This window comes from Pseudorasbora parva, chromosome 21 (assembly GCF_024679245.1).
Source record: "Pseudorasbora parva isolate DD20220531a chromosome 21, ASM2467924v1, whole genome shotgun sequence".
Classification (NCBI taxonomy): domain Eukaryota; kingdom Metazoa; phylum Chordata; class Actinopteri; order Cypriniformes; family Gobionidae; genus Pseudorasbora; species Pseudorasbora parva.
This window is the reverse complement of record NC_090192.1, coordinates 41,027,506-41,042,319: the sequence shown is the minus strand read 5'-3', so window position 1 is coordinate 41,042,319 and position 14,814 is coordinate 41,027,506. Positions and strand designations below refer to the sequence as shown.

Below are 14,814 nucleotides of genomic sequence, written 5' to 3'. Positions count from 1 at the left end.
CTGGGGCTCATATTCAGTTTCACATGTAAGGAATTTTATCAAAAGTATGCGGGCAGAAATGATTTATTTGCATTGTATTGTCAACATTAGGCTACCTCTTTTCTTTGAAAGCTCTTTAATATTTCACTGGTTTATCTTCATGTCCTCACAGAGAGTTGAGTTCAGCAAAATATATCAGATTTATGATATTTATTGACTATTTTTTAAATAATTAAAAAATATATATATTTAGTGGGTATAAACACATACAAACTCTTTGTGTCATAATTCTGACAACCCCTCACAATTGCCAATTTATATCCCAATTTTTTCATGAACAGTGAGATATAAACACACAATTCTGATTGTGTGTTGGACGAGGATTTGATTAGAACTACAAACAATCATAAAGTGTTAAAAACTACAAACATGGCGGATGTGCAAGACCAACGGTCAAGAATAGATTTTGATAAAGGGGTTTGAGTGATTAATAATCAGTATCTAACCTGAAGAAAATATATTTCCACATCATCTGCAACAGCAACTGAACTTTTGTAACGATACGTTTGGTCATTAACTTGATGTATCATAATGCAAATTGAAAATGCTGCATGAAAAACCCAGTGGCAGATCAACGTGCTGCTTATGTAGGTATTTCTCTCTGATACGGTAGGAAATTAAATTATATTGAATGTGGAGGATTTTATCTGTGATGAGATGATTGACAGGGCAGTTTAAACGATGACAATGTAAGTAGTCTGTCCTACAGCTTGCCTAATATACTGCTACACACTCACAAATATGTATTTTTTCTTCACAAAAACAGTACATACTGTCTGAACTGTCATGAAGTGTCAAGGTGTCATGAACTGGCTTTTTAATATTTTTTTTAGACTGTTGTCTGAGGTCAATTAATGACGTTGGTGTGGTTTTTACATTCAGAAACATCATAACTAATCAGTAATAGGCTATTTTCTGCACTGGTTTTGAGGCTCTCCTAAACTGGGTTTTGATGGGCGTGTCACTGGAGACTTGGAAGTAAACGCCGACGGCTAGGATTGGATAAGATTTGCATATTTAATGAGCTTCAGTTTACATGAGGGATTGTTTTGAAAGCGGCACCGGAATAATTCTCTCACAGGGTTCGCTAAACCTCTTTATCAAACGAACACAATGATTCATTTCTCATCCACCCGCGATTGATTGATTTTTTTATTACTTGGCCTGCCCAATCGGTGGATATAAGCGTTAACCGCACGCGCACACACCCACTCACACCCACTCTTCAAATATCAAGTCAAGAGAGTGAACCACGCAGATCAAGAAAGGAACGTCATTTCACTATTTAAGATTCATCGCCTGCCGACTGGCTTTTGTTCTGGTAGCCCGTCAGGAAAGCACACTGGGACGTTAGGCTTTGCGAGCCCTGGCCAGTAACATTACATGTCCGATCGGATCCCGAATCGCAATGAACCAACAAATAAAGGATTCTCCAGCCTGTGACAGCGTGCTAAGGTGTGTTCTGTTAGACACGTACACATAATCTGTAACAATGCAATACTATTGCATATTAAAAAAAACATGTTTTACTCACATAAGTGTGTTGCACCATTCCTGTCGGATCCAATATAGAAGCACAGCATTACAATACATAATACATTAAAATAGAAAGCAACAGGCAGCAAGATTTGCTTGTGATATATCTTTAATCTTTCAGTGTAACGTTGCATTAGCACATTTTTCACTTGTTTGACAGTGAAAAACAGGTGAAACTTGCAGAATTTAACTTATACTAATTTATCTTAATGGTTGACTATTTTTACTGGAACAAAAGAAAAAGCTTTGCCCATAACCAGCCATTGTTAACTGAGCATTTCATAATTCAGTATACGTTTTTTTTATTGATATGAGCTGTAGGTCAAAGACAGATCAAGACATCAGCATCATCATGAGGATGAACAGTCCGTCCAAAAGTCTGAGAGCACTAATTATATGCAATTTTTTTTTTTTACTGAAATATAAATGATGTGGAGAATGTTATTAATAGATGTATTAGACACATGAAGAGATCTGAGACGTTTCAAAGAGCATCTTCAGCATGTGATCAATGACTCATTTGACACGGAAATAAAATCAAATTCTAAAATGGTGGTCAGATTTTAAAATATTTAAACCAATGAAACCAAATAATTTTTTGGTTATTCAGTGAGAAGGGTCCAGCTGCGGCTTGGGCGTTCCCGTCAGGAAACAAGAATGCCTATTGGGCGTTCCTGGTAGCGTCTCACTGACCAATCGCAATGAGTTTCGCAAAGGCACACTGGGTATGATGTCATTTCCCCTTCCATATGCGTGATTCGCCCAAACCAGTTCAGTGGAAATCCCGCCCTGTAACCGATTCTAAACATTTCATTGGCCAAGTCAATCACAATAACGATTGCCTATAGCCAACCCTGATCCCTAACCCGACCAGTCACTGTAACCTCAGCCAATGAAATCGGTTGCAAGGCGGGATTTCCACTGAACTGGTTTGGAAAAAAATTATCTAGGGCAAAGCCATAGAGAGAGTTGTGTCCTCAACTCGTAGAAGATGATGAACATGTACTGATTTAGCTACCACTGAGCCTCCCTGAAATGATCGTGTTGTAATATCAGTGAATTTAACCTAGTCAAGCTGCTCGAAAGCTGGCTTAGGCGTCTCGATGCTCGCTGACGTCTGCTTATGCTTAAAGTTAGGACCGAGATATAGACAAGTCCTACACGTAAATGTAAGCTTAAGATGCTAGATCTTATTTTGAAGCTTCTGTTTGAGAAAAACTACTAGCGAATGTTGAACATATTAATCCAGATGTTGACAGCTAGCAGTTCAGCAGAAGAGGCGAAGAAGTCTGTGAAAGCGGAAACCAGCACAATAACACCCATTTGTGGCCGCAGTAGGATGATATGGTATTCAGTGGCAAAAAAATGCTATTAATTGAATTTAATTTAATGATCTCAGACTTCTCGACACCTGATAAATCTGTGCCTGACCGATCAAAATCTTCAAACACTTTTTCATTTTCAGTAACTGTTCTTTGCTATTACACACATGAAGGATTATCATGGCCACACATGCAGTCTTGCGTTATATTGTGCTCCAGACAGCTAGAGGTCGCTCTCTCCATACAGGGCCGTTGAGAACGCAGCATAATCCAGAGCCCCCGGGACTCCTTCAGGTCCTTTATACGGAGGCATCCTGGAGATGCAGTACTCCGCCTGCTCCGGGGGCAACTCCCGACGGAGCTCATCCACCAGAATATACGGCTGGAATCACATGAAAGAACACTGATAATTACATATGCTTGCTTATGGATTATCTAAAGCATTTAAATATGATTTAAACACTATTTAGGCCAACATTTTTGATTTACGCATATCCATTTTCCAGCAATCCGTGTTTTCACTGTTATACGGTATTACACAAAATAGATCACACTGAAAGAGAACGAATCTCCGGATCAAAACACAGACGAAGAAGAAGCATCGCTAATTAGGGATGAAACGATTACCAATTTCACGATAAAATGTACTGACGGTTAGTAATATTATTTCAAATTTAATTATCATTAAAACCGTCAGTGATTATCACTATTTTGAAAACTTGTGGTAAATCCTATCCAGTCTGGTGCCGGCGCGCGCAGCACGCGACGCTGTTTTCTGAATGAGAAGAAATGACAAGGGCAGTGACAGCACCGGGAGATTTTCCAGCCTTCTTAAAGTAGAAGATCTGAGGTGTGGCCATATTCTGGCTTTTAAAAAAGTCCTGAGGGAAAATGAATCGAAGATGCTCTGGTCACCCTTCAGCAGAACATGCCAGAAGAAAGTCGCTGTAATGGGGGAAACACTTCAATCTGTGAAGATCTGCGAACGCAAGGCAAGTGGACTTTGACCTCAATACCAAATAATAATGTGAAGCTTGAGCCAAAGATGAACTAGACTAGGGTGACATGTAGGGGCTAATGTCCACCAGCCGGTTGTTATCTCAGAATAAACCCCTCCAGAGTGATCAGGACCCCGAGGCGAAGCGGAGCGTCACTCTGAAGGGGTTTATTCTGAGATAACAACCAGCTGGGTGGACATTATCCCGCTTATTACACGCCTACTAGTCTCAAATAAATTACACACTAAATATTGTCTTGAGATTAAATATTTTATTAGCTCTTACGCAAAGCTTCCGCGAAGAAGAACAGTTCCAGACTGCTTTAAGCCTTTATCTATCGCTGCTAAATGTTGAGAATGAATGCTGAAAGGGTTAGTTCAGCCAAAAATGAAACCAAGCCTCTGATTTACTCGCCCTCAGGTCATTATAGGTGTTTATGACATTCTTCTGTCAGACAAATACAATCAGAGTTATATTTAAAAAGTCCAGGCTAACGTTAATCCCAGCAGTAGTTGGAGCTGTTTCTGAAGTCCATTAAATGCAGCTGTCCGTCAAATAACGTGCTCCACACGACTCCGATGGGTTAATAGAGCCGTCTGATTCCAATCGATGCGTTTGTGTCAGAAAAATATCCATATTTAAAACTTTATAAAGGAAACCCGCCTTGAAGTCTTCCATTGTAACCCACGGCTGTTTAAGCCACAAGATGGCGCCAGCGTTAAGCACAGAAGTAGAACCGGTCAAGATAACTCGCAGTACCCGGATGAGCGGTGTGTGTTATCTGGAAATAACATACCGCTGGAATGTGCGATTGACCAATCAGAATCAAGCATTTCACAGAGCCGTGTAATAATTAAGGGATAATAATCAGGGCTTGACATTAACACCCGCCGCCGTTTGTTTGGTGTATTTCAGCTGTGGTGTGTAACGCAGTCACTCACGTCGCTGTTGCGAGTCACATACTTATTATAGGCTTCTAAAAGCCATCTGTTATAATCGCGTCGCACATTATAACCTATCACACGTGTTTCTATTGAGTTTATGAATGCAATGTGTAATAATCAGATGCGTTCAGACAGTTTTGGGCCCTATGAAAGAATATGAGCTTGGGCCCCCTATCGTACCCAAACATACAGGCCAACCTATAGCGATCAAAAATCGTTGTCAGCCATTTAATTACATATACACTACTCAACCGAACGGTATGATTTTTAAAAATGTTTTTAAAGAAGTCTCTTCTGCTCACCAATGCTGCATTTATGTTTTTAAAATACAAAAAAGCTGTAATATTGGGCAATATTATTCAAATGTAAAATAACTTCTCTCTGTGAATATATAGTAAAGTGTGATTTATTCCTGTGATCAAAGCTGAGTTTATCATCATTACTCCAGTCTTCAGAGTCACATGATCCTTCACTAATCATTCTCAAGTGATCAAGTTTAAACACAGATTGATCTTCCCAGCGCTGAAGTGCGCCCTTAAACATGTTTATTCTATAACTAATGCAAATAGATGGAAATGTATATGTAATTCAAATGCATAAATCTAAAATTTAGGCATGTGTGTTTATTGACCTTATCCGCAGCCAGGATCCTGAAGGAGGCGACGACCTGCTCCGAGGTGTCCGTGTCTCCGGTCTCGCGGGTCATGAAGTCCACAAACGCCTGGAACGTCACCTTCCCGGAACCATTGGGATCCACCAAACACATGATCCGCGCAAACTCGGCTTCACCCTGCAGAGAAACATCCTTCCTGTAGATCTGGTCAGATTCTCAAAAAACAACACAGATATTAAATGCATGTTTACACTTCAGTTACAGAAATACATACACCGATCAGGCATAACATTATGACCACCTTTCTAATGTTGTGTCGGTCCCCCTTTTGCTGACCCGTCGCGGCTTCGACTCCTCTAGACCCCTGAAGGTGTGCTGTGGTGTCTTGCACCAAGATGTTAGCAGCAGATCCTTTAAGTCCTGTAAGTTGCCATGTGGGGCCTCCATGGATCGGACTTGTTTGTTCAGCTCATCCCATAGATGCTCGAATGGATTGAGATCTGGGGAATCTGGAGGCCGAGTCAACGCCTCAAAATTAGGCCACCTTCTTCCATTGCTCATGGTCCAGTTCTGATGCACACATGCCCACTGTTTGATCGGACCACACGGGCCAGCCTTCGCTCCCCACATGCATCAATGAGCCTTGGCCGCCCATGACCCTGTGGCCGGTTCTCCACTGGTCCTTCCTTGGAGCACTTTTGATAGATACTGACCACTGCAGACCGGGAACAGCCCACAAGAGCTGCAGTTCTGGAGATGCTCTGACCCAGTCGTCTAGCCGTCACAATCTGGCCAAACTCGCTCAAATCCTTACGCTTGCCCATTTCTCCTGCTTCTAACACACATCAACTCTGAGGACTAAATGTTCACTTGCTGCCTAATATATCCCACCCACTAACAGGAGCCGTGATGACGAGATCATTAGTGATACTCACTTCACCGTCATAAGGTTATGCCTGATCGGTGTATATCAGATGTTGTTACAGAAACAATATTCGACATGTGAACATGTTTGCTGGCTGGTATTTATTGTTGTTTAATTGTTTTACCAGATCATAACCCATAGAGATCAGACAGGCTCTGAAGTCATCCGTCTCCATGCCACCCTTCTTCTTCTGCAAAAATCAAGGAACAAAGGTTAAATAAGTTCACATTTATGCATGTAGCAGATGCTTTTATCCAAAGTGACAAAGTGTAAAAGAGCCAACAATATTTGTAATATAGTGCCATATACTCACAGTATATTGTTATTCATTTTGATTTCATGTGATTTTAACAACATAGACAGACAGCGAGAGCCTGTCAAATATGGAAGATTATGGGTAGCAATATTCAATTTAAAATGTAATCAATAATTTTGCACCAAAAGATGGACACGTATTGAAAAATGTACAGAAAAATACATGCTGCATTGCCATTTTGCATATTACAGTTCAGATTGAATATTGCTACTCATAAGTGTCATAATCAGATGAAGACGATACACAGAATCATAAGAACTAAACTAGTTTGAGCCTCTGGAGCTCTTCGTTCACACTCGGCTCATTCACGCTCTAAAGTCACCGAAGCCTTGAAATACAACTTTTATTCTTCTTCAGGAAAACCAATGTAATATATGTTTGCTCAATAATATTTTTTGATTATTATTTATAATTTTGAGAGGATTTTATGATACTGTGCAATATTCATAACATTTTTATTAGCTATTTTTCCCCATTGAAAACAATACAATTTTCCGCCTAATATATTTTACGATTATTTTTCAATTAAAGCAGAATTAAAATAGAGACGATGTATTTAGTGTTATGCATGTTAGATTTTATTCATAATCAGTTCAATATAAAGTGGCGTATTAATTCTCTAGTGTTTTTAGACAGAAATACTTTCATTAAGTTGTGGATTCGGATTTGAAATTATTCTCAAAGGCAATTTTTTTTTTAAGGTTTAGATTCTTTTGTGTTTGAGTTGTTGATTTAAAGTGTCAGTTCCTGCATTAATATTACTACAGTCGAACCTGAACAGACATTTTGATACACAACATTTCAATAATTCAATACAAATGTAGCAAAAATGAACAGGAATGTTTTATCACAGCTTAATCAAAACATAATCAACTTCTTATTTGAGTCTTTTGGCTAAAGTTTACCATGTCGTTAACATATTGTGTGCTGTGTGTGTGTCTCTATGCTCTTCTGTAACCTCTTGCCATCCATTTTTTTTCCTACATTGTGGCTGAATTATTGATTTTATTTCACACATTTGCAAAAACGTGCTGTTGCATTGGCACTAGTAAGGTTGTGTGTGTGTGTGTGTGTTACCCGGTCGAAGTGTGTGAAGGAGGATCTGAACTCGTTGAGCTGCTGTTGGCTGATTCCTTTGGCGTCGCGCGTCAGGATCTGAGTCTCGATCTCGTTGATGGTGCGAGCGATCGTGGTGAGCAGAGACTCCCATCCCACACGGATGTGCTGCAGAGAGAAGAAGGAGTGATGTTACAGTACTCACTCACACACTCACTCACTCACTCACTCACTCACTCACTCACTCACTCACTCACTCACTCACTCACTCACTCACTCACTCACTCACTCACTCACTCACTCACTCACTCACTCACACAGTCAGTCACTCACACAGTCAGTCAGTCACTCACTCACTCACTCACTCACTCACTCACTCACACAGTCAGTCACTCACACAGTCAGTCAGTCAGTCACTCACTCACTCACTCACTCACTCACTCACACAGTCAGTCACTCACACAGTCAGTCACTCACTCACTCACTCACTCACTCACTCACACAGTCACTCACACAGTCACTCACTCACACACTCACTCACTCACTCACACAGTCACTCACACAGTCACTCACTCAGTCACTCACTCAGTCACTCACTCAGTCACTCACTCACTCACTCACTCACTCACTCACTCACTCACACAGTCACTCACACAGTCACTCACTCACTCACTCACACTCTCACTCACACAGTCACTCACTCAGTCACTCACTCAGTCACTCACTCAGTCACTCACTCACTCACTCACTCACACTCTCACTCACACAGTCACTCACTCACTCACTCACACAGTCACTCACACAGTCACTCACTCACTCACTCACACTCTCACTCACACAGTCACTCACTCAGTCACTCACTCACTCACTCACTCAGTCACTCACTCAGTCACTCACTCACTCACTCACACTCTCACTCACACACTCACTCACTCACTCACTCACACAGTCACTCACTCAGTCACTCACTCACTCACTCACACTCTCACTCACACAGTCACTCACTCACTCACTCACACAGTCACTCACTCAGTCACTCACTCACTCACTCACACAGTCACTCACACACTCACTCACTCAGTCACTCACTCACTCACTCACACTCTCACTCACACAGTCACTCACTCAGTCACTCACTCACTCACTCACACAGTCACTCACTCAGTCACTCACTCAGTCACTCACTCAGTCACTCACTCACTCACACAGTCACTCACTCAGTCACTCACTCACTCACTCACACAGTCACTCACACACTCACTCACTCACTCACACAGTCACTCACTCACTCACTCACACAGTCACTCACTCAGTCACTCACTCAGTCACTCACTCACTCAGTCACTCACTCACTCACACAGTCACTCACTCACTCACTCACTCACTCACTCACTCACTCACTCACTCACTCACTCACACAGTCACTCACTCACTCACTCACTCACTCACTCACTCACTCACTCACTCACTCACTCACTCACTCACTCACTCACTCACTCACTCACTCACACAGTCACTCACTCACACAGTCACTCACTCACACAGTCACTCACTCACTCACTCACTCACTCACTCACTCACTCACTCACTCACAGTCACACACTCACACAGTCACTCACAGTCACACACTCACACAGTCACTCACAGTCACACACTCACACAGTCACTCACTCAGTCACTCAGTCAGTCACTCAGTCAGTCACTCAGTCAGTCACTCACACACTCACACACTCACTCAGTCACTCAGTCACTCACACAGTCACTCAGTCAATTCAATTCAATTCAATTGTGCTTTATTGGCGTGACATACATGGGTACATATTGCCAAAGCATTTCATAAAGCAAAACAGAAACACACATCAAACATATTCACATTTATATTTATATATACAGATAATAAGCAATACATATATTATTAATCAAGATGTGTTCACTCAGTACATCTCAATTTGTGGCATTTATAGATATGCTGTGCTATATAACACTCACACACTCACACACTCACACACTCACACACTCACACACTCACACACTCACACACTCAGTCACTCACACACTCAGTCACTCACACACTCAGTCACTCACACACTCAGTCACTCAGTCACTCACTCATCTCTACCTCCATAGTGTAGTTGGTGTGTTTGTTGTCGAATATGAGCGACTCCTGGATGAGCTGATGGTCTCCCTCCAGCTTGTCGATGTTGGGTTTGTAGCTGATGATGTCATGCTCGTATTGTTTGAGCTGGTTCATCTGATCCTCCAGCGAGCCGCCCAGATCCACAGAGCTGCGAGCGATTTCCTGCACGACACTCATTCAGTTATAAAGTGAGTTATACAGAACATACAGTACAGGCCAAAAGTTTGGACACATTCAAAATATTATATATTGAAACGTAATATTGAAAGAAGTTTCTTCTGCTCATCAAGCCTGCATTTATTTGATCAAAAATACAGATTTGTTTTATGTAGATTGTATGTATTGGCATGCAATATCAGTACCACTGTTGTGTTATTGTAAAATTAATAAAAAATAAATCAAAAAGTGATCCAAGTATTGGAATATGTGTCCTAGCAATTGTAAAAACTACAAGCATGATGCCAAACGTGTGTGTGTGTGTGTGTGTGTATGTATGAGTATGGGTGTGTGTTTGTGTGTATACGAGTATGCATATATGTGAGTGTGTGTGTGTGTGTGTGTATGACCTCCATGCGTGTCTGTATCCAGGGTCCGATGGCATTAGCTTGCACTGCAAACTGTCGTCGGAGTCTCTCGTTCGCATGCTGTTGGGACAGTTCCTCCTGTAGAGTGCTGCCTCTCTGAGGAACCAACCTCTTCACCTACACACACACACACACACACACACACACACACACATTTCTTGAACATGACAATGAGTTGACTGTACTAAAATGGCCGCCACAGTCCCCAGATCTCAACCCAATAGAGCATCTTTGGGATGTGGTGGAACGGGAGCTTCGTGCCCTGATGTGCATCCCACAAATCTCCATCAACTGCAAGATGCTCTCCTATCAATACGGGCCAACATTTCTAAAGAATGCTTTCAGCAGCTTGTTGATCAATGCCACGGAGAATTAAAACAGTTCTGAAGGCGAAAGGGCGTCAAACAGTATTAGTGTGTGTTCCTAATAATCCTTTAGGTGAGTGTATATATATACAGTACAGTCCAGATGACTGTGGACACACACACACCTGCTCCCAGGTCTGGTTGATGTGGGCAGGTGTGATGTCGCAGTAGATGTTGGTGAGTTTGCTGGAGATCCCGTAACTCTGTGCGATCTTCTGCACCTCGTTATAAATGCTCAGAATGGCCTGACGCTCGCTGTCGGCCTCGGGCAGAGTCGTCTTAAACTGATCATGAGCCGAGATCAGACTCTGCAGAGAGAGAGAGAGAGAGAGAGAGAGAGAGAGAGAGAGAGAGAGAGAGAGAGAGAGAGAGAGAGAGAGAGAGAGAGAGAGAGAGAGAGAGAGAGAGAGAGAGAGAGAGAGAGAGAGAGAGAGAGAGAGAGAGAGAGAGAGAGAGAGAGAGAGAGAGAGAGAGAGAGAGAGAGAGAGAGAGAGAGAGAGAGAGAGAGAGAGAGAGAGAGATGATGATGATCACACTTTGTTTTAAGTGGGTGTGTGTGTGTGTGGGTGTGAGTATGTGAGAGACAGAGTCGACATCCATCAGGTGTGTGACGCGTTTGTGCATGAGCAAGAAAATCAATGCCCAAAGTGTGTTTATGAGAATATAAGTTTGCAAATTTATGAAACTTTACGAAGGCAAAATGTCTTTCTTCCCTGATGTGTGTGTGAGAGTAAGGTCTGACCTGAACCTCGTCCACCGAGTGAACCATGAACATGTCCTGCAGATCCTCCATCGCTCCTTCCATCCAGTTATTAAACGGAGCCGATCTCTTAGCAAACTCCAGGAACAGCTGATCAATCGTCTCCAGGAGTTTCTCTGTCCTCTTATAAAACACACACACACACACACACACACACACACACACACACACACACACACACACACACACACACACACACACACACACAGAGTTAGGTTTTTGTGAATTGTGGGGAGTTTCCATAGGCATAATGGATTTTACACTGTACAAACTGTGCATTTTATCCCCCTACACTGACCCTGAACCTACCCATCACACACACACACACACACACACACACACACACACACACACACACACACACACACACACACACACACACACACACACACACACACACACACACACACACAGAGTTAGGTTTTTGTGAATTGTGGGGAGTTTCCATAGGCATAATGGATTTTACACTGTACAAACTGTGCATTTTATCCCCCTACACTGACCCTGAACCTACCCATCACACACACACACACACACACACACACACACACACACACACACACACACACACACACACACAACCCCTAAACCTACCCATCACACACACACACACACACACAATAAACCTACCCATCCCACAAAGGAACACTAAAAGCCCTCCCTACACCTAACCATACCCAATAAATGCTTTTATTATTTTATTATTATTAAACATTTTGTTAGGCACTTTATTTCCACATTTAGAAAAAATGTTAATTTTTATTGAAAATAAATGCCTTTCCGATGTGATTTGTGATGTGAAAAGAGATAAGAGCAAACTCTGCAAAAGGCGGATTCGAACCCGTGTTGATCTTGACGAAACACTGATCCATTAGCCGTACACTTTACTGATTACCCCACTGAGGATGTCGAATTATGGGCGTTTTTTTAATCTTGTTTGGCACAGCCAGGCATTGTTAGCACTTAATATAACTGATGTTAATCTGTGTGTGATTTACCTCTAGAGCTTCTCTGCGCTTCTGGGTCAAAGTTCCCAGCTGGTCCCACTGATCACAGATCATCTGACAGCGCTCATTAATGACACCTGCAGCGTGATAGTCCAGTTCACTGCGGACACACGGACACACACACACACGTCATGACAAGAACTTTCCTTTGACCTCTAATGTTTTTACACTGAGAGAATGATGTTCATCCCCAAAGCTTAAAGGGTTAGTTCAGCCATAAATGAAATGTCTGTCATTAACTCCTCTCCCTAATGTCGCTCCACACCCGTAAGACCTCCGTTCATCTTCACACACAGTTTAAGATATTTTAGATTTAGTCCGAGAGCGTATGCAAGTGTATGCACACTATACTGTCCATGTCCAGAAAGGGAATAAAAACATCATCACAGTAGTCCATATGAGACATCAGTGGGTTAATTAGAGTCTCTTGAAGCATCCAAAATACATTTGGGTCCAAAAATAACAAAAACTACGACTTTATTCAGCATTGGCTTCTCTTCCGCGTTTGTGTTCAATCCTCAAATAAAGATTCAAACGGTTATGAGTCAGCGAATTGATTCATGATTCGGATCGCGTGTCAAACTGCTGAAATCACATGACACAAAAATCGTGTGAAGATGAGCGGAGGTCTGACGGGTGTGGAGCGACATTAGGGGGAGGAGTTAATGACAGACATTTCATTTTTGGGTGAACTAACCCTTTAAAGCCTCCAAACGTTTTTTCCAAAATGTTTGCTGATCATAACACAGACAAAACTATTACATAAAACACATTTAATGCCTTCAACGCGAGTTCTCCTGCAGTTCACCGTGTTTCCACTGGAGAGCAGCATCAGCTCAGACTCACTCATTTACTCACACACTCACTCTCTGACACACACACACACACACACACACACACACACACACACACACACACACACACACACACACACACAGTTTCCATGTTTTATGGGGACTTTCCATAGGCGTAATTGTTTTTGTACTGTACAAACCGTATTTTCTATCCCCTTACACTGCCCCTAAACCCACCCATCACACACACACACACACACACACACACACACACACACAACTCCTAAACCTACCCATCACACACACACACACACACACACACACACACACACACAACTCCTAAACCTACCCATCACACACACACACACACACACACACACACACACACACACAACTCCTAAACCTACCCATCACAGGAAACATTCCTATTGCCATCTTTATGTCCCCATAACGTAAGGATTACCAGCCCACACAAACACACACACACACACACACACGACCAGAGCCGAACAGAAGCTCTTACAAACCCATTATATTGTGCACGTTACACATATATATTTGTAGATTGTTGTTAATAATGACTGATAAACATGCAAATATGTTACTTAAAAATTCTCTCTGCAGAGTTCATGGATGCAGATGCACAGCTGCCCTTTTATAATATTAAATATCATTTAAATGTGAATAATAATAAAGTTTATATATCAATAGTAATCGGGTTCAATACTCTTATTGGACAAAGTATTTAAAGATAATATTTTAGGATGTTAAAACTCCCGAAACACTCTGCAATAACTGTCCAATTGAACGACATTATTATAATAAAACAGACAGAGTTTAAATAATAGATGCACCGAGACTCCTTTAAAAATATCTCAATAAATCACTCACACTTTACAATCAGGTTCCGCTAGTTAATATATGAACGATACATCTGCAGCATTTATTAATGCATTATTAAAATCAAAAGTTGCTTATGTTAATATTAATGCACTGGACCTGAGCTAACATTGAACAGCTGTATTATTACTTTTACAAATATTAACAAAGATGAATAAATACTGTAACAAATGCATTGCTCATAGTTAGCTAATGTTAGGGTACATCTTAATTCGTGAATGTTTAGATCAGATGTCATGATGTTGGGCTGTTCTCTCTCTCTGTGTGTGTGTGTGTGTGTGTGTGTGTGTGTGTTGTCCTGATGGAGGTGTTGACAGCGTTTCAGAGATCAGAGAGCGTTCAGATGCTTCAGTCACAGTCCGAGCGCAGCTTCTGCAAATAGAGTGCTGAGTATATACTGAGGTGTGTGTGTGTGTGTGTGTGTGTGTGTGTGCGTGCGCGTGTGCTTCAGGGTATGACATTGACTCATTGTCACAAAGGGAATCTGACAGGTGCGCCGTCTGCGTTTAGAACAATAG

At 41.7% G+C, this 14,814-nt stretch overlaps 1 protein-coding gene across 1 annotated transcript in view; it reads right to left on the bottom strand.

The window, feature by feature from the left end:
- Positions 1 to 1,677: 1,677 nt before the first annotated feature.
- Positions 1,678 to 14,814, bottom strand: part of LOC137055768 (alpha-actinin-2-like) — a 31,817-nt gene continuing 18,680 nt past the window's right edge. Inside the window, exons 14-22 of the mRNA XM_067429673.1 lie at positions 12,594 to 12,702; positions 11,578 to 11,718; positions 10,961 to 11,143; positions 10,453 to 10,587; positions 9,869 to 10,048; positions 7,771 to 7,917; positions 6,502 to 6,567; positions 5,471 to 5,629; positions 1,678 to 3,279 (exon numbers count right to left, since the gene is read on the bottom strand). Of these exons, the coding sequence (XP_067285774.1) occupies positions 3,121 to 3,279; positions 5,471 to 5,629; positions 6,502 to 6,567; positions 7,771 to 7,917; positions 9,869 to 10,048; positions 10,453 to 10,587; positions 10,961 to 11,143; positions 11,578 to 11,718; positions 12,594 to 12,702 (1,279 nt within the window). The 3' untranslated portion in view covers positions 1,678 to 3,120. The remainder of the gene's footprint in view (positions 3,280 to 5,470; positions 5,630 to 6,501; positions 6,568 to 7,770; positions 7,918 to 9,868; positions 10,049 to 10,452; positions 10,588 to 10,960; positions 11,144 to 11,577; positions 11,719 to 12,593; positions 12,703 to 14,814) is intronic.